At 45.0% G+C, this 12,131-nt stretch overlaps 1 protein-coding gene across 1 annotated transcript in view; it reads right to left on the reverse strand.

Annotated features, from left to right (window-relative positions):
• The window catches only part of CCDC191 (coiled-coil domain containing 191), a 299,595-nt gene that overhangs the window by 18,895 nt on the left and 268,569 nt on the right, over positions 1-12,131 (reverse strand). The window contains exons 14-15 of the mRNA XM_069635893.1: positions 10,723-10,866; positions 4,045-4,197 (exon numbers count right to left, since the gene is read on the reverse strand). Coding sequence (XP_069491994.1) covers positions 4,045-4,197; positions 10,723-10,866 — 297 coding nt within the window. The remainder of the gene's footprint in view (positions 1-4,044; positions 4,198-10,722; positions 10,867-12,131) is intronic.

A 12,131-nucleotide genomic window follows, 5' to 3' on the forward strand; every position in this document is an offset into this window, starting at 1 on the left:
CTGGCAGGGAGGGGTATCACACTTAAGGTGGATTCGGCTTGGGCTTGTCTGCTGGGAGGGTATCCCAGGGCGCGTAAGCTTCGACATGTTGATAAACTTAAAGATCTGGCCTATGTGCTTGCCAAACGTAGGATAGCCATGGAGTGGAAGAAATGTCACAAGCCGCGAGTGGAGGTCTTGTGGCGGGATCTCCAAAAATGGGCGGATGCCGAAACGACAGCGTGGCAAGATGGCAGTATGGCAGGGGATGGGGAAGAAACAGGCTCTCTCACGGCATGGAAGTTGTTGTTAGCTGAGCTGTTTGGTGCGGGATTGGCCTCGGCTGGACTTGAGAGCGATGAGGCCCCACCGCACGGAACGGACACTGATGGCGAACACTCTACAGGCTCATAGGGGGGAGGGATGGGGATTGCAGTGCCTTACTTTTTGTTCGTTTGGTTTTGTTGTTTGAAGTGTTTATTTATGTTTCGTTGTAATGTTGTTTGGTTGAAATAAAATAAAAATATATTTAAAAAAAAAAAAAAACTTACCGCCTGGGTCGTAATGAGGCCCAATGGGCCTCATTCCAACCCTGCCGGTATCCTGGCGTTAGAGCACATGTAGATACCATTCCGGCACTTGAGTGCCAAAGTGATGGTGTAATCCCCATTCGTCGAGTCCCACATGAGTCCATGAGGGGATTTTCTGTCATTACCGGCACCGGCAATGGCTTATTTTACCAGTAGGGCACCTGCCTTACCTCCAGCTGGTGCCCCACTGCCAAAACTCGTAGTCGGCCGGTCCAGTCAAGTCAAGTGCCAGTATCTACGAATACACTTTTACCAGACCAGCCGACTCAAAATGAGGCCCAATGTCCTGAATTATGCCTTCCCAGCCTCGGACAGAAATAACCTATCTCTCACATAATGAAATAGCTTCAATGACTGAATAAACATTTAAAAATGTATATTTCATTATAATTTAACATACAACAAAAAGACAGCATGACCAAAGGAGAACCCTCCTCATGGGTGACCCACACCATTTATAAAACAGCCCTGTTGCACCGCCACCCCATCATCACAGCGGATCACCCTGGTAGTCCTCATTCGAATAGGAGGAAAAGTCTGATAGATAATTCGAAATCAAGCGCTCATTGCTAATCTCAGAACTCTGCTGCACTCTTCTGGGCTCCAGACCCCAACAAGCACCCAACCACTGCAGGTGTACACCTTTGGTGCCTGTGCCAATAAATCCCAGTCACCAAGCAACCATAAAGATGCACAACAAGGCACCCATCAGCATCAAACAAACCAACGTTATCATGGTCTTACCTATTTGCAGAAAATTGGAGAGTCAAACATCGAGTTACATGACAAGTAAGGCATAGAAAAGAGAAATACAAGCAGAAGTGCCTTTATGCAGGATAAGGGGGCCTCCCTCAGACCCAGGCACCTCAGCCATGGCCCTGACAAGGTGATGCCTTTGCAGGTATGGTTGTCAACAGCTTCTCAAGACTTTCTGAATCCAATAAGATATATAGTCCTTCTCATTCCAGGCCAACCCGGGTTTCGCAGGTCTTAGCAACCCCGCTTGCACACCGCGATCCAAAATGGACTTCTTGATAACATTAAGCCTCTTCCTCTTCTTTTCGGTCAGGAGCGCTAAGCCAGGAAAGACGTAGATCGCATGTTCCTGAAACTCCAAAGATTGTTTTGTTGCATCAGCCTTCAGAACCCTATCCCTGTCTCGAGCCTCGCTAAGCTGGACTATAAGTGTCAGGCCAATGGATGTGTTGAGCGTTCTCTTGGATGGAGTGGGTTTCATTCTGTAGCATTTGTCCACATACATGGGGTCCCCCTCAACCTCCAATTCTAAGAAGTCGGGAGCCAGGAAGAAACAAAGCCAATGGGGTCATCCCCCTCTGCACCCGCTGGAAGACCAATAATTTGCAGCTTGTGCCGCATTCTCAAGGTATTCCAATCTGTGCTCCATTGCCAGGTTCCCCTTGATCACCACCTCCACGTCCCGCCTCATTTGCTAAACCAGGGAGAGCGTTTGAGCACATTCTTGGTCCATTTCAGACACTTTCTGCTAGAGATTGGTGGTCCTCGTCTTCAGTTGGCCCACTTTTGCATTTAATGTATCCAATTTAATTTCCAGCAGCGACATGGATTTCTCAATCCTTCCCAGCGCCGCCATCACAGTGTACTGTGCCGCCTGTTTCACCTGGCTCTGTTGCCTGCCCTGAGGTGAAAAAAGTCTGCATCCTCAGTCCTGGTTTTCTTGCTGGCTTTCCCAGACGCCATTGTAGCCTCTTTCGTCCTTTGGCAACAAGATCTATAAAATGTGAGGACCGGGGTGGCGCCTGACTGTCCTTCAATGTATCTCAGTCAAAGGCCTAACCAGTTCTTGAAGGCAAGTACATCCCTATAGGTTTCACTGGCTGCCCTCCTAAAGACCTGGTCAACCCCAGCACCCCTACACCATAGGTAACGAGATAGGGCCCCATGCACATGGCTGGAGTGGTTACCTTCTGTCAGCCATAGGCTGTAACACCATATAATGGCCACAGACCAAGCTCTTCTCGGTCCCATTGTTCCTCAAGGAAAGCGGCATGCCAATTCCTGCCAGCCCCACTGCACTCGGGGTACTCCACCGATTTGGTCGCCCACTGTGCCCTCCAGTGTGTTTCCCCCTCCAACCTGCAGCTTGCGTGGATCTGGACTGCACAATAATAGTGAAACACACCGCTCGCCATCGCACCCCAGTTAGTGTGCCCTGAGATACGGATAATGGCAGCGCAGGGAAGTCACAGCTGCCAGTGCCTTCGGTTTCCCCGCCGGGAGGCTACTTTCTCAGTCCCTAGATGTCAAAGTGCATCCCGATCCGCACCATCACTTCTAGGGGGCTTCTGACCCACTCTCCCATCCCCCAAGCCAACCGGCCGCTTCGCCCAGAGAGCAGGGATGAGACCAACCTAGGCGTTCCTCCTGCCCGGTGCTTCACAGAGAGGCAGCCATCTTGTTTGGGCTCTTGAGCACCCCCAGCACGTGATATTTAATTCAATTTCCTTTCTTTCAGCAACCAAATGTACTAAGGCCACTACACCAAATTACAAGCTATACTGCCTTCCTTAAGACAAGCTTTAGTGTTTCCTTCAGTCATTGAGCTTATATCTGGTTTAAATCTCAATGCAAAACAAATTGAAAGAGCCTTGCACTGACGGGAAGAAACAATCTTCCAGCAGGGTGTGAGTCACAGCACATCACAGACTTGGATTTTCTGGCTAAGCAGCAGAACTCCCTTATTTCCTTGCCAACAAATCTCTTTAAAAGCACCCAAAGGTTGCACTGATCACAATAGAAAGCCACAATAAACATGTTATAAAAGCATTATGAGCTGGGGTAACCGAGTGAAGCATATGTAACTATGGCAGAACCTGTGGGTAACCTGATTACTAAAGTAATGTCGCGATAAATATGTACCTTAACACAGCCCCTGAAAGTGTAAAGCGGTCATTTTTGGTGGAATCTACAGTTGTTGTGTTAATGATCGGGAATTTCTGAAAGCAGCAAGCAGGGAGAGCAGCAATCGCTGTTCTCACTGGGTTTGTCTCCTTGGGGACCACTGGGTGAAGGCCAAATTGGATAGGTGCATTCTCCCATTAGAGCTTCTTGGGGATTGTGGGGCACGGGCTCTGTATCTACAAACATGCACATAATTGTGTGAGCTCTGCATCCCACCGCAAGCATTGGCATGTGTACGATGTGCATGATGTGTTTATTTATAGACCCTGAATGCTGCCAGACATATGCCAGACTGGCCCAGACTGGGCAGGTGGGGGCAAGTTGCTCATGGTAGCAACTGCTTCCAAGAGGCTGTAAGTTCTGCTATGTTCATGGGTAATACATAATGGGTAGTGTGGCAGCATCCTACCAGATATTATGGAGGAGCTGTTGCTCCTCTTCTGCTAAATCATCACATACCTTTAGCCAGCTCTTACAAGGCCTCCAAAGTGTGGAGGGCAATGGGTTTCCCCCCTCAAGCCATCCTATGATTTACCTTCAACCAACTCCTGAGGCTTCTCTGAAGTAACAAGCGACGGTACAGATCCTCCGCACAGGCTTGCTTCTCACACTGACTCTGTCGCACACTCTGTACCCAGGCCCAAAGACACTTCCTTTGGAGGACTGTGCAATGATGCTCCTCAGCCCTCTGAGTAAGAACGACAAAAAGAAAACACAAATAAACACAACGTTAATAAACAATCCCACCACACCCTATGCCCAGAATAACGTGCATTGTCTTGGCATCTGCTCTTCTCCATCCTCGAGCTTCATTAATATTCACAACTTGTTGAATAGCTCTGCCTATGGGTAGGACCTTGGAAAATATTTTCATTAACCCATTAACCAAAAAGCTCAAACTTTCTGCATACTTCAATCACTCAAACTCACACAAGCACCTCTCGCACTGCAAGCTGCATGCACTTCACCACACCGCAACACATAACCCACACCAACAGCACACAAGGTCTGACATCGCTCCGATACTCGCACCAAAGCTCAGCACACTATGTATACCGAGATGAAGGTGCCAACAGAACACCACTCCTCTCACTATCCTACTCCCTCTTTACCCTACTAATCCACCCTGCCTTCTCGTTTGCAGATCCGCCAGAGCGCCTGAGGACCAACTCGTTGGTGACGGTGCACGGTACAAATACCTTTAACATTTACAATTTAACATTAAAACACATATCTGCATACCAAATTGGGTGTATGGGTCATATTGTTATACAAACCACAGCTAGTTATCTGGCTCTGCTTTATGATGTTTTACATTGAAGAACCTCTAGAAAATGTATTTAAACTGTGTTTAGCCTACGAAAAAGTGCTACCTATGCAGCATTGTAAAAATAGCCAAGGAAACAGATATGCAACAGTGCAAAAGTGAAAAATGCAGCTCTTACTTTAAAGCTGCCAGTCTCCACTGACATCCCATCATGCAAGGGTAGAGAGGGTTGAGCCCTCAGTTCATTTTCCTGCTCTATGAGCAAGGACTTCTGGGTAAAGCAGAGCTTTTCTAGCTAGTTTCCTCAGCTAAAATTAGTTGCCACATTACTTTAACAAGTTCAGTGAACGTATGGTGTGGTGATATTTAATTACGGAAGACTTCGTGAGGAAGTAAGGTTGTTTAACCTGTTTTTTCACAGCTGTCTGGCGTCCCCCTGCCCTTTCATCTCAAAATACCTGCACTTTTTGACAAATGTGCCTCGTAGGGAGAGGAGGGATCTAAAAAGGATGATTATGCTGTACAGACGAGACACACAATACATGACTATCAGACTGGTAAAACAAATGCCTTGTAAGCATCTGAAGGCATCCTCCACAGAACGCTACGTCTAAAGAGCTACTGTCACGCAAAAACACAATAGCAAGGATTCCTTTTCAGGGGCAAGATCTCTGGTGGTTTAGAATACCTCTACGGGTCATTCAGAGCACCGACGGCATAACAATCTCCTCCATCACCAGTTGACATTGAGAACTTCAATACTTCAATGCCAAGAGCTTCAATGTCGAGAATAAGACCAGTGACATGCTCGCTGTCGAGGAAGTCACTGACTTCTGCATCGTCTTCGATATCATAAATCACAACATCAAGGTACCAGGTTCTGTTGGAGTTGTCCATACCCTCCTTGTTGATTTCGAGGGCTACATCAATGGATAAGATCCCGTCTCCAGTTGCAGGGATGCCTAAGGCACCAGTCCAGTCACCAAAGGAGCCAGGAAAAAAAGAAAACTTAAAAAGTGTCCAGATCGCTTTCACAACCGAGGTCACATGGCTCTACCATGCGTGGAACAGAACCCATCCCCACCCTTTTTCTCGACAAAGACCCACTACTCCTCCATATCCAGGCACCCTTGAAGACCATTCACCTTCATTATCTGACTGGAGAGTCTACTCGCACAAGACACCAGACTCAGTGCTCCACAGTGCATCTCCCTAATTACTTTTCGTTCAAGTCACCAAGAGAGCCACCATTAAGTTAAATAATCCTATCTCAGCCCCTTGCTATGAGGCTTCAATAACCTTCGAGTTTATTCACCCAATGGAGTCACCCATCTGCCAATTCCTTTATTTATGGACATTTAGAAGTAATCAGGGCCACCTTTCTGACACCAGCATCACCATCCGCAATGACAAAGATAGCAGAAGTAGTTCAGGGTTCCTGAGACAGATCTGCTCTCCTTGACAAAAAGAGTCCTCCAGCCAATTCGCTATCAGTGATTGCGGCAAGGAAGCGTTACACTTCTGGCTCATCCCCTGCCCCACAATGCTGAGACATCACCTCCAGATATCAGCAGACAGGATTACTGGGGAATCCCCGTTTGATAGACTGGTCAGAGAAGGTTACCCACACTTTTCCTCTAAGCCACCTGATGCCCGGTGTGATTATGAAACTGAAACAATCCAAGGTAATGACCATGATCCCGATTGCTCGGATTGGACTGTCACCGAGTCAATTTATTCTCTGATTATTTTCCCACCGGTCTACATTAGTTTAAGGGCTAATCCGTGCAAATCTGCCATTAACTCCCCCTTAGCTCCATGACTGCCATTCACAGAGTATGTTTGGTGCAAGTGCTGCCCTGGGTGTTGGGGAAAAGTGTTATGTTATGGGGTGAGCACTACTCTCTTTTTTTTAATCTTATTTAGCCCTTAGTTTTACACCTCTAAACTTATGATTGTGGGGTCTTGAGATGTTACATGCTTTAGCACAGGAATACCTCTTTTAGAGTGGGGTTATGGCAATCTTTACCTTTGCACGCTCCACTCTCCATCCCCCTTTCAATGTTTCCTAGTTTGGGAGTCCACACCCTGGTTCTGCTCCCATCAGGCCTGCCGCATCGTGTCTTTGGAACCAGAAACCAGCCCGTCGAGACTGGTGTGAATTACCAACCAAGGCCCAAGTAGGGACACTACTGCCCAGTCATCAGGAGAGGCAACCTTTGCTAGGACGCCACTACTCTCCAACAAAGATCGGTGTTCGGTGGGAGCAGTTTTCTAAGGTCCATTGGTGTTAAAGCTATCGAGGAGAAAGATTCAGGTTGCTAGTTGAGGGTTGATAATGGAAACGCGAGTCACTGTTTCCTTAAAAACATTTGTGTTTTTTAAAAATTAAAAAAACAATCCTGGGAGAAAAAAAATTGTTTTTGCAAAATTAAAAAGGAATTCGTAAAGTAAAGGGTTTTCTAAGAGGGGATTATTAGTTGGGGTGCTGCTCAGTTCACAGGCCGGAAAATTAGAGAATATCCAGACTGAAAGGCATATCTTTTATCACAACCTGGCAACATTGAACCAGGCAGCATATCTCTTTAGCTCATATAATATGGGGACTTGAACTGGCCAGATGAATACATGAACATTTAGAGAGAAGCTAGGTGACCCTCTATCAGAACCCACCTAGCTTTCAAACGAGACAGCTAATTCCTGTGGTGGCACTGTGCCAATTCATGCCCAGCTGAAACAACACTACCTTACGTCCTGCAGATGACAACATCGCTTGTTCTTTTTCCTGTATAAAAGTGCATTTAGAAGCTGTTACTGCAAATAAATAAATACCCTCTCGAGCACCTCTTTTGGCTACACCGGGGATTAATAAGTTCCTTTGAGGGGCTTAGAAAGGTTTACCCTCTGATCGAGAGATGCACCACTCCCCGGGAGTTAAAATGGTGTTTGTGATCCCCTACACAACACCTTGATTGTATCAGTTATTCCACATGTGCAGTATGCTCTTGTGTGTATATGGTGTGTCTGGATGTAATGTGGGTGATGCTGAATGATCTCTCACTGAATTTGCATTTATGTCGGGCTGCTGTTGTATGTACTATTGAACTATGTTCTTCACATGAATTGTAAAATAACTTCTAAAACGTATCTAATTGTTGGACTGTATTTATTGTTCCAGATTGAAATGTCAGCTTATCTCTTTATCTTTGCTCCCTGAATCTGGAAGACAGGAACTGCTGCCTTCCTGTTTGCCTTGTATGCTGGAATCACCAAGTATATGATGCACACAGGGCGGGGTGATCATTTCATGTTTCACAAAACTCGCCCTAAAATTAAAATGGAACATTCAAGCATAAAAATTGATTCGGACAGCTTTGGAACTGGATACGAGGATAAAATGGATGAGATACTAATCCATCCATTGGAATCAATGGGCCAGCCGGCCATAGGCAGATGTTTAGCTGGGTCTCATGATGAGGAGGGCTGTGTGCACATTCTCAGTTCCCACTGCACAGGCATCCTAGGAGAATTATAATTTGCTTTACAGATGTGTACATTTACATACACATATTTTTAATGAAAATGTGTTCTGAGATCCTGCGTGTAGGAGGAGCTATTCAGCAGTTTATGAAGATTATCGAAGGTACCCATGATGGGGAACTAGGATTACAAATAAGTAACATTTCCATATTCTTCTATTGGCACGGCTGAGGGTTGTAGGATGGACTCTTTATGCTGCCCCCTTCTGCACAGCCGAGGCGATCTAGCTTTTCTAAAACAACCTGTCATGAAATATAGTGTTCATGATGGGGTTCCGTTACACATTGCAAGGTCATATAGCATGACCTCAATCAAACACATGGGACATCATTTTATAAAAATGCATAAATTAACTACAAAAAGCAAAATAAAGTTGTAAAGCAGGTTAAAACCAACTTTAAGTCTTGTTTTTTCAATGTATTGCAAATAGTGTAAATGCTGCCTGCCATTTATTCATGGAAAATAGTATTAAAAATGGATTGCTATGGAATCCTCCTGCCTTTCAGCAGGTGTAAAAAGCAGGCAGATTCCATAAGAATCCAAAGCATTTACGGCAGCATGAAAATATGCTCATGTAAATGCATGAATGTTTTGCTGACTGAGTGTAGAGGGAAGATGGAATTGGCAATACCTTTCTGTGTCCTAGCTCCGCCAGCAAAAAGAACGTAAATGATCTGGAGCTTTATCTGAGTTGTTCTGCCTTATAAACCACTCCAGGGACTTTAAACAAAACAACAACAACAACAACAAAAAGGGTCCCACTGTCTCTTATTACACCTTTTTTAAAAACACAGAACCTCCTTGCCAGACTCCTTTACAAATGGTCTTGCTCGCCCTACAGGAGCAGTCAGTAAATATCCTAATATTTAATCTTCAGAGACAAATCTTCAGTTGCCGGACAGTAGGTTGCTGTCCAGATTCTTCACCAAAATTGAAACCATTTCCATTCCATCACTCTCTAAGGTCCCTATAAAATCAGGACGTTTGGAGCTCGGCTTTGCAGATGGGCAAAACATTAAGGTAATTTGAGCAGGAGTAGTAATCCATGCTGGATTAGGTTTCAAGGAGCCAAAAGGCTTGCATGCCAAATGACCCCCCCCTCAACTCCACCAAATCACTACCCTCCTTCATGAAAACATGCAATACAACTTTAAGGGAGCTGTTGCAGGAAAAATAGGGACCTTAATGTTTACAATGACTGTGTAGGTCTTAGACCAAGACGTTGTCCAACAACAATCAAACTAAATTAGCTATATCAGTGTAAAAAGAACAGATGATTTCAGACTTGCTGTGTACATCATTTATGAAAAAGAGTGATATTTAGACAAGCAATCATTTATATCTCAAGAGGGGCCTTTCGAAGAAAGACCTTAAAACTATAGCCTTACCTATTGATAACTTTACACACTTACTTGTCTATAGCTGGTTATATAATCTCATATTTCGCGCTAAAACAGATTTGTCTGAAAACAAATATTGAAAAAACATTTAATTTAATAACAAAAATTTAGGGGCATAAGGACCAAGATTAGGGTTGGATGTAGGGGTCAGTTAAGGTCAGAGTGAAAGTAAGAGTAACGGGCAAGCTTAGACTATAGTTAGTTATGGTCTAAGAATGTGGTCAGGATGGGGACGGAGTTAGGTTAACGGGTTGGAGTATGGGACGTTAAGTTTCAAGGTCCTTTCTAAAAAGTATATCATTGCAAAAAAGGGTCGTCATTGAAAAATAAATATTTTTTGAAGTAATATTTTTAAGGAACTAATTAAAGCGAATAGCTTTTGCATTACAAAGTACAGCACAATTTCACTTTTGCATTGAGACCACTTCCAGTGGAATGGAATTTCTGTGAAATCTACCAAGGTAAATAATATGGATTACTGTTCTGCCACTCCTAGAACTTGTGGGAAAATATCACTCATGTAAAGCAAACACCATACCAAGCGGAAGGTCATTGGCACTGTATGACTTTAGAAACAACAGGTACCAAATAAACATGGGTAGACGCAAGATCCATAAGTCTTTCGAACACCTGAAATCCATTAAAGAACAATGACTTGCAAACATAACTGGAGAAAGGGAAAGAAAGAGCAGGTAGGAAAGAGGAGGAGAAGGATAAAGAGGTAGCAAGAAAGAATCAAGAAATCCAACATGTAGGTCATTAATCGATGGGAAGAAAAAACACGACAGCATTAAGAGGAGGAGGCTATTGGGAATTTTGGAATGTGTAAATAGGGGAATGGAGCAAGATAAAGAGCAAGCGAGAAAGACAGAAGGCGAGATATTGCAAGAGAAGTAGAGAAAGAAAGTGTGGTGTGCATGTGGGGTGCTTGTCAACAGCTTTCATTCGCTCAGATTTGGGGGTTTCTGAAAGTGGGGGGTATGCACAGTTGCAATCAGTGTTTTACCATCATATGTTGCTTGGCTTGTTCCACCAGCCGCTTCCAGGGCTCAAGGCCTCGTCTCTTCAGGAGGAATATTTGATGGTGCTCCTTGGCCTTCAACTGGAACAACTGATCCCTCTCCAACCGCTTCTGCTTGTCCAGCTCTTTCTGAGGAATAGACAGAGTAAAGTACAAAATATCAATGATTCAACTTCATACTGCACCTGCTTTTCAGAGATGCAACACTATTATGTGGCGATGACTACCATAAATAAAAGTGCATTTTTTCCCTTCCCCTTTGCCCCAACTCCTGAGCATGATAGAACTTTATTCATCACCAGCATGTCTTGGCATGCCTTGTTAAGTACTTCTTCTGCATGTTGCGCCCGCCCTTCACTCCCTTTTTCAAGTTGGACTTGGCAGCTTATTAGCAAGGATGGTGGGAGAACGGATGGAGGAAAGGGAGCTACAGACTAAGAGTACCAGTGTCACTACAGTGAGTAACGTCTCTGTACTCTTATGGCCCGGACATACCAAGGTGACCATATACTAAGTCCTCAGGGACCAAGATGCTAAGAACATTGATTTAGGGCTGGGATGAAGTATCCTTCCCTGTTGTTGATGGAGTATGTCTGGGCCAGTGGTGCAGTAGATACTGGGCCCGATATTTCAGATTTAACCAGAACAGAGCCATCAGGCTCATGCGGCAACCTGTCATGCTCTTCCATTTGTGCAGCACGCTGGATATTAGAGGAAGTGGATGGCATGCATAAAGTGTCTGCCCATCCCAGGGAAGTAGGAATGCATTGTAGGTTGCAAATAGATCCACCACTGGTGTGCCCAATGCCTGGATAAGTGGCCGTAGTGCCCTCTGGTTCATCTCCCATGCATGCAGTGTGGGTTATACGACTCAGTGTATCCTCCAGTGATATTGCATTTCCCAGATACCAGGCCCAAATCCCCATAGCCAGATGGCAAAGTGTTGGGGACTTCGTCCCACCCCGTTTGTTCAGGTAAAACATCATGGTGGTGTTGTCCCTATATATCAAGACTCGTCTCCCAGCTAATTCCGGTAGGAAAGCCATAATTATCCCTCAAGGGACCTTGCAAGTTCCCTCATCGGTTGAGCACTCGCATAGTTAGGTTCCCCTATTCCATCAACCACTGACGATCTGAGTGCAGATACAGTGTGGTGGGAATGTGCTGTACTTGAGGTTGAGATTCTTGACACCAAGATGACCTCAGGTTTAGCTTTAACAGTCTCATGTGTAACCTGGCCTGAGGGATCACAAGAATGCACAATGGCATCAAGCTTAGGAGTTGCTAAAATATCATGGCCAGAAGAAGTCTGTTCCTCAGGAACTCACTGCAAAGTTTTCCCAGGTTTTCCAACCTGTTGGAAACACCCTTCCCTGAGCACAGTCCCGTACTAT

The sequence above is a fragment of the Ambystoma mexicanum genome, chromosome 7p, assembly GCF_040938575.1.
Source record: "Ambystoma mexicanum isolate Mex_15411 chromosome 7p, UKY_AmexF1_1, whole genome shotgun sequence".
NCBI classification, from domain to species: Eukaryota; Metazoa; Chordata; class Amphibia; order Caudata; family Ambystomatidae; genus Ambystoma; species Ambystoma mexicanum.